The sequence below is a fragment of the Petromyzon marinus genome, chromosome 70, assembly GCF_048934315.1.
Source record: "Petromyzon marinus isolate PM22_M1 ecotype Great Lakes invasive population chromosome 70, UKy_Petmar_22M1.pri1.0, whole genome shotgun sequence".
NCBI classification, from domain to species: domain Eukaryota; kingdom Metazoa; phylum Chordata; class Hyperoartia; order Petromyzontiformes; family Petromyzontidae; genus Petromyzon; species Petromyzon marinus.
This window is the reverse complement of record NC_133736.1, coordinates 2,873,987-2,887,745: the sequence shown is the minus strand read 5'-3', so window position 1 is coordinate 2,887,745 and position 13,759 is coordinate 2,873,987. Positions and strand designations below refer to the sequence as shown.

The 13,759-nt window shown below is 50.9% G+C and overlaps 1 protein-coding gene across 2 annotated transcripts in view; it reads left to right on the top strand.

Moving 5' to 3' along the window:
- LOC116957173 (alpha-2-macroglobulin-like) overlaps positions 1-13,759 on the top strand; it is a 103,840-nt gene that overhangs the window by 51,735 nt on the left and 38,346 nt on the right. For both annotated transcript variants that reach the window (XM_076055184.1, XM_076055183.1), the window contains exons 18-25: positions 2,014-2,098; positions 3,103-3,328; positions 7,434-7,560; positions 8,672-8,793; positions 9,321-9,372; positions 10,343-10,429; positions 11,869-12,045; positions 13,020-13,101. In XM_076055184.1, coding sequence (XP_075911299.1) covers positions 2,014-2,098; positions 3,103-3,328; positions 7,434-7,560; positions 8,672-8,793; positions 9,321-9,372; positions 10,343-10,429; positions 11,869-12,045; positions 13,020-13,101 — 958 coding nt within the window. The remainder of the gene's footprint in view (positions 1-2,013; positions 2,099-3,102; positions 3,329-7,433; positions 7,561-8,671; positions 8,794-9,320; positions 9,373-10,342; positions 10,430-11,868; positions 12,046-13,019; positions 13,102-13,759) is intronic.

Here is a 13,759-nt window from a genome sequence, read left to right as displayed (position 1 = left end):
TGTGTAGTAGTGTCGTGAATAGTAGTGTAGTGTATAGTAGTGTAGTGTATAGTAGTGTAGTGTATAGTAATGTCGTGTATGGTAGTGTAGTGTTTAGTGAAGTGTATTGAAGTGTAGTGTATAGAAGTGTAGTGTGTAGTAGTGTCGTGAATAGTAGTGTAGTGTATAGTAATGTCGTGTATGGTAGTGTAGTGTATAGTGAAGTGTATTGAAGTGTAGTGTATAGAAGTGTCGTGAATAGTAGTGTAGTGTATAGTAGTGTCGTGTATGGTAGTGTAGTGTATGGTAGTGTAGTGTATAGTGTAGTGTATAGAAGTGTAGTGTATAGTAGTGTCGTGAATAGTAGTGTATAGTTGTGTCGTGTATGGTAGTGTAGTGTATAGTGAAGTGTTTAGAAGTGTAGTGTATAGCAGTGTAGTGTATAGTAGTGTAGTGTATAGTGTAGTGTATAGTGTAGTGTATGGTAGTGTCGTGAATAGTAGTGTAGTGTATAGTAGTGTCGTGTGTGGTAGTATAGTGTATAGTGAAGTGTATAGAAGTGTATGGTAGTGTAGTGTATAGTAGTGTAGTGTATGGTGTCGTGTAGAGTGTAGTATACTAGTACAGCACACCGGTGTGTTGGAGAGCCCAGCCACAACATTTACAAACTTGAGTACGACGTTTCGCCAGCAATTACAACCAGCTTCATCAGGCGACAGCCAGTTTTGTGTCGGGTGGTGGCGGGTTTTTACGACACATTTACACGATCTAACCCAAAAAACAAACTCTGTTATGGTGGATACTGGTCGCGAAAAAGCCTAACGTGTTCAACTCGCGTAGACAGGTTCAAAGAAAATAACTAACAAAAACCCACGACGTTTCTAACCCACCTACGTGACTTTACCGAAAGACCCAAACAACAGGCCGTCTCGTGGTCACGCGGCCTTTAAAAAGTACTTGAGTGTCAAAGCGAACGCGTCGCCTGCTTCTGCCTCGTTCCCAAAACGACGCCTCGAGTCCCACGGCGTCGATGAGTGGCGAGTACATTTCGATTTAAAGCTTTCGTGACTGCGGTGATTCACATTCTCGGTTCTTTCGGTAAAGTCACCACCGCGTAGAAGGGAAACAATAAAATGATAATAAAATATATATAAAACAATACAATTCTCACGACGTTTCGACTGCAACACAAGCAGTCACCATCATCATCATCAGGTGTGAAAACCAGTGGCAAGAACGGTGGCTTTCAGACAGCATACATTAATTTTTCGTCTCCCCCCCTCCTGTTTTCCGAACATAGATGGACTCGTCCATCTAAACAAACTGTCAAATTGCTATCCGTGGTGCTAACGTTTGGAAGCAAATAAATAAATAAATGCAAACCGCCACTTCTTTCAAATGTTTTTGCCGTTGGTTTTCACACCTGATGATGGTGACTGCTTGTGGTGTTGCAGTCGAAACGTCGTGAGAATTTTATTGTTTTATATAAATTTTATTATTTTCTTGTTTCCCTTCTACGCGGTGGTGACTTTACCGAAAGAACCAAGAATGTGAATCCCTGCAGTCACGAAAGCTTTAAATCGAAATTTATAATTATTTCCGTCATGGCCTCTCACCAACGTGTTCCTCCTTTGCTGCTGCATGAGTTAGGTTCGTTCCTGGGAAGCGAAATATTTTTGCGGCTTTAAAGGCCCTCCTCCTTGTCTCCTGTTACATAAATCAGGGAAGGGGGGAATGAATCGGGAAGGAAGGGAGGGAAGGAGGAAAGAAATGTGGGACGGAATGAAGGAAGTGTAGCCAGTGTAAATTGTGTAATTTGTGTGCCTTGTGTAACTTGTGTGCCTTATGTACCTTGTCTACATTATGTAACTTGTGTGCCTTGTGTACCTCGTGTTCATTATGTAACTTATTTTCCTAATGTACCTCGTGCACATTATGTAACTCGTGTTCCTTATGTAACTTGTGTACCTTATGTACCTTGTGTACCTTATGTACCATGTGTTGCTAACGTTGCCTGTCGCTTAAACTGCACAGACCGCGGAGGGATGTTCAAGATGGTGAAGGAGACCGTCAGAGAATATTTCCCGGAAACGTGGATCTGGGATCTCTACCCAGTCAGGTGAGACCAGGATCACCACCACCACCAACCACCATCGCCAACACCAACACCACCATCGCCGCCACCACCACCATCATCTCCGCCACCACCACCATAGACCACCATCAGCCGCCAATGACACCACCATCGCCACCAACGCCACCTCCACCAACCACCATCGCCACCACCATCACCGCCACCATCGCCACCAATGACACTACCATTGCCACCAATGTCACCAACGCCACCACCACCATCGCAACCACTGCCACCACCGCCACCACTACCATCGCTACCACCACCATCACCACTACTACCACCACCACTACCATCGCTAGCACCACCATCACCACTACTACCACCACCATTACCATCGCGACCACCACCATCGCCACCACCAATACCATCGCTACCACCACCATCACCACCACCGCCAGCATCGCCACCACCAGACCAAGTTCCGCCACTCGCTCGCCCCGCCAACCTTCACCGCCTCCACTTTGACAAACGCTCGGTGTAGTGAGAACCAAGACAGGGAAGTCTTCAGCAGAAGGCAGGGGTCCTGATTATCCTGGAGGCCCACTCACTCACCCACTCACTCATTCACCTACTCACCCACTCACTCACTCACTCACCCAACTCACTCACCCACCCATCCACTCACCCACCCACTCACCCACCCACCCACTCACTCACTCACTCACCCACTCTCTCACCCACTCACTCACCCACTCACTGACTCATTCATACACTCACCCAGCCACCCCTCACTCACTCATTCACCTTCTCACTCACTCACGCACCCGCTAACTCACTCACTCACCTACTCACCCACTCACTGACTCACTCACCCACTCACTCAGTCAACCCCTCACTCTCTCATTCACCCACCCAATCTCTGCCCAGGGGTTTTGCCCCCAGCTGATGGTTAACTGCCCAGCCTCCCCCGAGTCTCCGAACACCTCGTACTAATGCCACCCTAATGATGCCGCCCTCCTCTACCCCGCCCTCCCTGCCCCCCCAAGTGAGCCTGGCTTGGAGCAGGTGGCGGTGAAGGTGCCAGACTCCATCACCGAGTGGAAGGCCTCGGCGTTCTGCTCGTCGCCGGCGGGTTTCGGCCTCTCCGAGGTCTCCTCGCTCCGAGTCTTCACCCCGTTCTTTGTCGAACCCGTGCTGCCCTACTCCGTGGTGCGTGGCGAGACCTTCCCGCTCGCCATCAGCGTCCACAACTACCTGCACAGCTGCCTCAAGGTGACCGGCGCCTCTCCTGCTGCTGCTGCTGCTGCTGGTGGTGGTGGTGGTGCTGGTGGTGGTGGTGATGTTCCACTCCGGTGGTGGGTGTCCATCTAGGACCCCCATTCAAACCCACAGTGGGCCTGGTCTCAGCTAGCTGATGAAAGTTGCAAGCGAGAATTTCGTCATCGCATGCGGCTGGGGTTGGCATCGTCCCCCACTCCTCCTGATGTTGAGGGTAAATGGGCGAGGTTTAGGACTGTGGCTCATGCAGCTGCGATGGCTGCTTTCTTTGGGTACGCGGTCCAGACCTCCCCAGAGACCCTGGCTGACAGAGGAGGTGTTCAAGCTGGCTGAGAAAAAGCATCAGGCCCACTCTTATCAGCTACAGCATCCCAGGTCTGAGAATGAGGAGGCTTACCGCAGCCTTCGCTCGGAGGTTAGGGGAGCCGTGAGGTGCTGCAAGGATGGGTGGTGGTCACAGGTTGCTGAGGAGATGGAGTCTGCCTCAGTAAGCCCGTGATCACAAATCGCTCTTAAACTCTATAAAAAAAGTAACCTGTGCTGCCACATCTATTACCATCATTAAGGGAATGAATGGTGATCGGATCTCCGACCCCCACGAACAGGTTTGCAGATTTGCTGAGCATTTCTGTGAGGTCCTGGGGGAGGGGACATCCATCACCCAGGAAAACAACGTGGGACAAAGTGGGGATGACCCTGCCGAGGCTGCGGTGCCTCAAATATTGGAAGAAGAAGTCATCCCCCTGTGAGTGGCTGGCTGAGGTGCCATCTGTGGAGGAAGTACTGATGGCGATCCAGAGTCTGAGACCAGGAAAGGCACCGGGCAGAGATGATCTCCCAAGCGAAATGCTGAGGGAGGGTGGCGTTTGGGCACAGACTGCCCTACATGACATCATAACAACAGTCTGGACCACTGGACGGGTTCCGCAGGATTGGAAGGATGCCCTGGTGGTCCCCCTCTTTAAGAAGGGGGACTGCACAGACTGTAACAACTACAGGGGCATCTCACTCCTCAGTGTGCCGGGAAAGGTCCTGGCAAGGATTATTCAACATCGCCTTGCCAGGCACGCTGAGGAGAGGCTTGCGGAGCCCCAATGCGGTTTCAGGAAAGTTCATAGTTCATTTCATAGTTCATTTATTTGGTATAGCCCTGTGAGCCATTCTGCTCTTGAATCGTGTGCAACCGCAACAAACAAAAAAACATGAACAAGAAAACATCTTAAAGTGATTATGTGTGACTGTGCAAACAGAAAATCCAGGAAAACAACATCAAAAATATTCCTGAAATAGCACCGTACACCAACGCTGTGTGCAAAAAATCCCAGTGGGATGCAAGTCAAAATAACAACAACAACCACAAGACAACTAAGATTAAGGACATCAGTCTAACTCCGTATACAATAAACAAAAACATGGCCAAAACAAAAAAAACGTTTTCGAAATCACCAAAATTAAAGCCATAAATGCAATGTAACAGTGATCATAGGGACTGTGACCAAATTTTTAACAATAAACTACATAAATAAATTATAACACCAAAATCTAGAGCCATATTTTAGGCCACTGAATAGCAGTGGCAGCTAGGGGTGTACAACTCCTCTAGAGCAGTTTTGAGTGAAGATCTCATAGGTAGTGATTCAAGTTGCAGTTTATTGGTAATAGCATTCCAGACCCTGGGGGCATCAATAGCAAAGGCCCTTCCTCCGGTTTTTGTACGGCAATAGGGAATGTGAAGCTGGTACATGAGTGAAGACCTGAGGTCAAATTTGTTCTTTGAAACAGAGAGGAGATCCAGTAGTTAGTCTGCGGATTTTTTTGTAAGTACATCGTGAATAAATAAGATCTGGTGCACAAGCCGTCGAACATTAAGAGATGTTAAGTTTGACCCAATGTAGAGATCACCGTGGTGAGTCCTATATGGGCAGTTCAATGCAAATCTTAAGGCCGAGTGATAGATGGAATCAAGCTTTTTCAGTACAGTACTTGGGGCTGATTTATACAAGATGTCACAGTAGTCAAGTAGAGGCAGTATGGTAGCTTTTATCAATTCCAAACGGAACATTGGGGGGAAGCAATGCTTGTGTCGATACAGAAAACCAATTTATATTTTTGTCTTTTTACCAATATAATCAATGTGATCTTCAAAATTAAGTTTTGAATCCAGGATGACCCCAAGATACTTATAGATCTTAACCTGCTCTATTTGATAATTATTCAAGGAATGTAATTGGGGAAAAATAACTTCCTGCTTTAGTCCCGGTGAGAAGCATAGCACCTTGGTTTTTGAGGTATTCAAGACTAGTTTAAGAGAAACTAGCTGATGTTGTAGTTTGTTGAAATCACCCTGGGTGCTCCTGCACAGATTCCATATTTTCTATCCATCTGCAACAGCAGAGGTGTAGGGCATTCCAACAAGACCTACATCTCTGCTTTATTGACCTGGTCGAGGCCTATGATACCATCAGTAGGCCTGTGATCTGGTTTGTTCTTCGTGCTTTCAGAGTCCCTGATCCTCTGCTCACGATCATTAAGGACCTTCATGATGGTGAGCGGGCCCGGGTAAAACTATGTGGCCGGGAGTCGGAGCCATTCCCTGTACACCTTGGGGTGAGACAGGGATGTCCTCTGGCTCCCACGTTATTTAACATCTATTTTGACCACGTAGTTCGTGAAGCCTTCAATAGCTGTACCGGAGGAATTTCCATCTGGTACAGATATGATGGGAGGCTGGTCGATTCCCGGGTGCGGTCTAGGGGTGGCTCCCTATTGCTCAACCACGTTATGTATGCTGATGATCTGGTAATTGCTGCTCACTCAGAGGAGGAGTTGGAGGCGCTGCTGCTGAACCTGGAGCTTACCACTAAGAGGTGGGACCTTACCATCAGCCCCACCAAAACGAAGCACATGCCTGGGTATTTTGTACCATCGGACACTCCACCCCCATAACTCACAATTGGTCATGGGGCAGTTGTGGAGAGATTTGAGAGCTTCCCATACCTGGGCAGTGTGCTCATGACTGGCTCCGTTTTAACAGCAGAGGTCTCACTCCGAATTAGTTGAGCGACATTATCTTTTCTTCGGTTTGATAACGCTGTGTGGAAGCTACCTGGTCTCTCGCTCCACACAAAACTTCAGGTCTTCTCGGCCATAGTCATTCCTTCCCTTCTCTACGCTTGCGAAATGTGGACCCCCCTAATGAAACACCTTCGCCGGTTAGAAATATTTAGGCTGGCCTGCCTACGATCCATCCTGGGTTTAACCAGGCTGGATTGTGTGAGGTGCTCACAAATCCTTGAAAGATCTGGACAAAGTCCCATCAGTGAGCTCCTCCGGCAGGCAAGGCTGCGTTGGCTGGGTCATGTAGCCCGCATGCCCAGCCACCGCATGCCTAAACAGCTTTTGTTCGGCCAGATCGAGGGGGCTAAACGGGCGCAGCACGGGCTAGAGAAGAGATGGAGTGATGTGGTACAGGAGGACGTGGAGCTGAGTGGACTTTCCGATGACTGGTGCCAGCGGTGTCAAGATCGGCTTCTGTGTAGGAGGCTCGTGAAGGACGCTACTGGGAAGTAGGAGGCAGTTGCACTCCAACAACACCGGAGGGCGGAGGAGCGATGCTCACAACAATGAGCGGAGCGCCGGGTGGCTATAGCACAGCAGGTTGGCACAGTAGGGGGCACAGGTGGTGCATTAACCAGTCGTCTCAGTCACTCGACCCGTGGCATCTGGGTCTGCTCCATGACCTCCTGCCAGCGGGCGTTCGACACTTCACGTGGCCTCAAGGTGCACATAGCCTGGCACAAGCGTCGTGGTGACGTCACTGCCACTTAGTGGCGAATGGCGGTTGTTGTTGTTGGTGATGGTGGAGGTTGAAGTGTTGGTGGAGGTGGTGATGGTGGCGGTGAAATTGGTGATGGTGGTGATGCTGGCAGTGGCGGTGATGTTGTTGTGGTTGTTGTTTTTGATGTTGTTGATGTTGTTGTTGATGTTGTTGTTGATGTTGTTGTTGTTGTTGTTGATGTTGTTGTTGATGTTGTTGTTGTTGATGTTGTTGTTGATGTTGTTGTTGATGTTGTTGTTGATGTTGTTGTTGCTGCTACAGATCGAGGTGACGCTGCTGGACTCGGAGCACTTTGCAGTGGCCGCGGGAGGCCCCCGTGGTGCCGCGAGCTGTGTGTGCCCTGACAGGAAGGGCCTCTTCAGCTTCCTCATCGAGCCGCTCTCCCTGGGTGAGCCCCCAACTCGCACCCTCTACCCCTACCTCTACCATTACCACTATCACTACTCATACCCCTACCTCTACCACTACCCCTACCTCTACCATTACCACTATCACTACCTCTACCCCTACCACTATCACTACCTCTACCACTACTCATACCCCTACCACTATCACTACCTCTACCCCTACCACTACTCATACCCCTACCTCTACCTCTACCACTATCACTACCTCTACCCCTACCACTACCTCTACCCCTACCACTACTCATACCCCTACCACTACCCCTACCACTATCACTACCTCTATCCCTACCACTACCACTACTCATACCACTACCACTACTCATACCACTACCCCTACCACTATCACTACCTCTATCCCTACCACTACCACTACTCATACCACTACCACTACTCATACCACTACCCCTACCACTATCACTACCTCTACCCCTACCACTACCACTATTCCTACCACTATCACTACTCCTACCACTACCACTACTCCTACCTCTACCACTACCACTATTCCTACCACTACCCCTACCACTACTCCTACCTCTACCACTACCCCTACCACTATCACTACCTCTACCCCTACCACTACCTCTACCACTACTCATACCCCTACCACTACCCCTACCACTATCACTACCTCTATCCCTACCACTACCACTACTCATACCACTACCACTACTCATACCACTACCCCTACCACTATCACTACCTCTATCCCTACCACTACTCATACCACTACCACTACTCATACCACTACCCCTACCACTATCACTACCTCTACCCCTACCACTACCACTATTCCTACCACTATCACTACTCCTACCACTACTCCTACCTCTACCACTACCACTATTCCTACCACTACCCCTACCACTACTCCTACCTCTACCACTACCCTAACCCCTACCTCTACCCCTACCTCTACCCTGGGTGAGTCCCCAACTCGCACCCTCTACCACTACTCCATGCTGGGGTATCGATGGAGGCAGTGGCACTGAGTTGAGCTCCCTCCCTCCCTTCTCCCTCCCTCCCTCCTTCCCTGCCCCTCCACCCTTCCCCCCTCGCCTGTCTCTCGTCCCACTGGGGGCGCGGTGCCAGGCACGGTGAACGTGAGCGTGAGGGCGGCGGCGGTGCGCAGTGAGGAGCCCTGCGGGAACGAGGTGGTGGTGGTGCCGGAAGAGGGGGCCGTGGACACGGTGGTGCGGAGTGTCATCGTCGAGGTGATGTCGCCGTCGTCACCATCGTCATCACCATCGTCATTACCATCGTCATCACCATCGTCATCGTCATAGTCACCACCATCGTCATCGCCATCACCATCGTCATCATCATCGTCATTACCATTGTCATCACCATCGTCATCGCCATCATCATCACCATCGTCATCGCCATCACCATCGTCATCATCATCGTCATCACCATCGTCATCGTCATCACCATCGTCATCGTCATCACCATCGTCATCGCCATTGTCATCGCCATCATCATCACCATCCTCATCGCCATCATCATCACCATCATCATCACCATCGTCATCACCATCGTCATCACCATTGTCATCACCATCGTCACCATAGTCACCATCGTCATCATTGTTGAGGTGACATCACCGCCACCACCATCATCGGCGATATCAGCAGGAGCATTGTTTTCGTTATCAATGTGGTTGTTGATGTGGTTGTTGTTGATGTTGTTGTTGATGTTGTTGTTGATGTGGTTGTTGACACGGTTGTTGTTGTTGTTTCAGCCGGAGGGGATTCCAAAGGAGCTTGCATATAGCTCCCTGCTGTGCCCCAAATGTGAGTCTCCTGTGGGACTACTCACACAGTCCCACTCATGGAGCTCCTCCCTGGGGACACTCACACAGTCCCACTCTTGGAGCTCCTCCCTGGGGCCACTCACACAGTCCCACTCATGGAGCTCTTCCCTGGGGCCACTCACACAGTCCCACTCATGGAGCTCCTCCCTGGGACCACTCACACAGTCCCACTCATGGAGCTCCTCCCTGGGACTACTCACACAGTCCCACTCATGGAGCTCCTCCCTGAGACCACTCACACAGTCCCATTCAGGGAGCTCCCCCCACCACCACTGCCACCACCACCACTGCCACCACCATCGTCACCACCACCACCACCATCGTCACCACCACCGTCACCGCCACCACCGCAGTCACCACCACCACTGTCACCACCACCATCGTTACCACCACCACTGTCACCACCACCATCGTCACCACCACCACCGCCACCACCACCACCACCGCCACCACCACCACCATCGTCACCACCACCACCGCCACCACCACCATCGTCACCACGACCACCACCACCACCACCATCGTCACCACCACCACCACCACCATCGTCACCACCACCACCACCACCACCATCGTCACCACCACCATCGTCACCACCACCACCATCGTCACCACCACCATCGTCACCACCACTATCGTCACCACGACCACCACCACCATCGTCACCACGACCACCACCACCATCGTCACCACCACCACCACCATTACCACCACCACCACCATCGTCACCACCACCATCATCACCACCACCATCGTCACCACGACCACCACCATCGTCACCACCACCACCACCATCGTCACCACCACCACCTTCGTCACCACGACCACCACCACCACCATCGTCACCACCACCATCGTCACCACCACCACCGCCACCACCACCATCGTCACCACCACCACCACCACCACTTCTGTTTCGATTTCTCTCTGCCTCATCGTCTCCTTCCCAGCGCCAGCGTCCGAGCGCTTCGTCTTCAACCTGTCCCTGCCGGCCAACGTGATCCTGGGCTCTGCCCGGGCGTACGCCACCATCGCCGGTGAGTCTCCCTCTCGGCCCCAGCCTGGCGCTGCCATCAGCGATTAAAACACTCCGGGCCCTGGCAGAAGTCAGGGGCCGTCATTATCAGATAGGCCACAGCAGGGCCCACTCACCCACTCACCCACTCACTCACGCACCCACCAACTCACCCACTCACTCACCCACTCACTAACTCACACACTCATCCACTCACCCACTCGCTCACCAACTCACGCACTCACCCACTCACCCACTCACTCACTCACTCACCCACTCAATAACTCACACACTCACCCACTCACCCACTCACTCACCCACTCACTCACTCACCCACTCACCAACTCACGCACTCACCCACTCACTCACCCACTCACTCACCCACTCACTCACCCACTCACTCACCCACTCACTCACGCACTCACCCACTCACTCACCCACTCACCCACTCATTCACTCACTCACTCACCCACTCACTCACCCACTCACCCACTCATTCACTCACCCACTCACCCACTCACCCACTCACTCACGCACTCACCAACTCACTCACTCACTCACCCACTCACTCACTCACTCACCCACTCACTCACCAACTCACGCACTCACCCACTCACGCACTCGCTCACCAACTCACGCACTCACCCACTCACTCACCCACTCACTAACTCACACACTCACCCACTCACTCACCCACTCACTCACTCACACACTCACTCACTCACCCACCCACTCACTCACACACTCAGCAACTCACTCACTCACACACTCACCCACTCACTCACTCACCCACTCACCAACTCACTCACTCACTGTGGCTAGGAGATGTTAACTCTCTCACCTTGTGTGCAGGAGGTCGCGGGTTCGATCCCAAACCTGCCGCCTGCTGCTGTATATTTGGAGTTTGCGTTCCCCTCTCTCTCCCACGTGGTCGCGTGGATCTTTCTTCGGGTCCCCCGGTTTTCTTTTTCCATCCACATTTAGTATCAGCAGCACACCCTGTGACTATGCTTGGCTGCTGCTGCTGTAAATGTTGACGTGACGACGACTGATAGCCCCCCCCCCTCTTCATTGGGCTACCATTTGTGATCGCCACGTCGCTAATGAAAAAGCAGCCACGTGGCAGCTCAGCCGGGCCTTGGCTGGTAAATAAAAACTTCGGACGTTTTACGTTTTTAACACAGCACGGTTGGCTAAGTATGGTGTGAAAGGAGTTCAGACACACACACACACAGCACGGTTGGCTACGTACGGTGTGAAGAAAGTTCAACACACACACACATAGCACGGTTGGCTATGTACGGTGTGAAAGAAGTTCAACACACACACACACACTTGGCTAAGTATGGTGCAAACCAAGTCCAACACACGTAGCAAGGATTGCAGGGCCGTGCCTTTGCCCTCCGGGGTGAGCGACGGCTCCGTCCCTCTTGACTGGCGCCTTCCCCGTCGGCCCTCCAGGGGACATCATGGGCTCGGCTCTCCAGAACCTGGACAAGCTCCTCACCCTACCGACGGGATGCGGCGAGCAGAACATGGTCAAGTTCGCGCCCAACATTTACATCCAGGAGTACCTGCAGAACTCCGGGCAGCTGACGGACGCGGTCCGAGACAAAGCGCTCAACTTCCTGCGAGTTGGTAGGTGTCGGATCGGTTGTGTCTGTCTGTCAGTGTCTAGAGATCCCATCAGAGACCAGTCTGTCTGTCTATCAGTGTCTGGAGATCCATCAGAGACCAGTCTGTCTGTCAGTGTCTAGAGACCCATCAGAGACCAGTCTGTCAGTGTCTAGAGACCCATCAGAGACAAGTCTGTCTGTCAGTGTATAGAGATCCCATCAGAGACCAGTCTGTCTGTCACTGTCTAGAGATCCCATCAGAGACCAGTCTGTCTGTCAGTGTCTGGAGACCCATCAGAGACAAGTCTGTCTGTCAGTGTCTAGAGACCCATCAGAGACCAGTCGGTCTGTCAGTGTCTGGAGACCCATAAGAGACAAGTCTGTCTGTCTGGAGACCCATCAGAGACCAGTCTGTCTGTCTGTTTAGAGACGCATCAGAGTCAAGTCTGTCTGTCAGTGTCTAGAGACCCATCAGAGACCACTCTGTCTGTCTAGAGACCCATTAGAGACCAGTCTGTCTATCACTGTCTAGAGATCCCATCAGAGACTAGCCTGTCTATCACTGTCTAGAGATCCCATCAAAGACCAGTCTGTCTATCACTGTCTAGAGATCCCATCAGAGACCAGTCTGTCTATCAGTGTCTAGAGATCCCATCATAGACCGGTCTTTCACCTGCAAAACACAAAATCGGATAATTAATTAAAAAAGTGTTTTACTTTCGTAATCAATGGATACGTTTCGCTGCTGAGTACGTCGCTACTATTTTCCATTATTATTCCCGTGTGCATTAACATGCCTCCTTACCCTTGGGTGACACCCACCTCAAACCTTTATGTAACCTCTTGTCGAAGAAGGTCGTGATTTATTATTTATTTTTCTACCTACTCGGTGACTTTACCGAAAGAACCAAATGGGTATGGATTCCCTGCCGTCACGAAAACTCAAACTCAAGATTGTTGCGAATATTGTTACCTCTGCGCTGTTCAACTTCGCAGGGTACCAACGGCAGCTGACCTACAAACGTGGCGACCATTCCTACAGCGCGTTCGGAACGAACGACCCTGAGGGAAACACGTGGTACGATGTCATCGGTCGCCAACGAGACATCGACAAATCATCTCTAATCGATTCACGCGTTATTGGGGGTCAGATGTGGTAATTGTACTCACCCCTAGTGTTGTTATTCTACTCACCCCTAGTGTTGTTAATCTACTCACCCCTAGTGTTGTTATTCTACTCACCCCTAGTGTTGTTATTCTACTCACCCCTAGTGTTGTTATTCTACTCACCCCTAGTGTTGTTATTCTACTCACCCCTAGTGTTGTTATTCTACTCACCCCTAGTGTTGTTATTCTACTCACCCCTAGTGTTGTTGTTCTACTCACCCCTAGTGTTGTTATTCTACTCACCCCTAGTGTTGTTATTCTACTCACCCCTAGTGTTGTTATTCTACTCACCCCTAGTGTTGTTATTCTACTCACCCCTAGTGTTGTTATTCTACTCACCCCTAGTGTTGTTATTCTACTCACCCCTAGTGTTGTTATTCTACTCACCCCTAGTGTCGTGATTCTACTCACCCCTAGTGTCGTTATTCTGCTCACCCCTAGTGTTGTTATTCTACTCACCCCTAGTGTTGTTATTCTACTCACCCATAGTGTTGTTATTCTACTCACCCCTAGTGTCGTCATTCTACTCACCCCTAGTGTTGTTGTTCTACTCACCCCTAGTGTTGTTA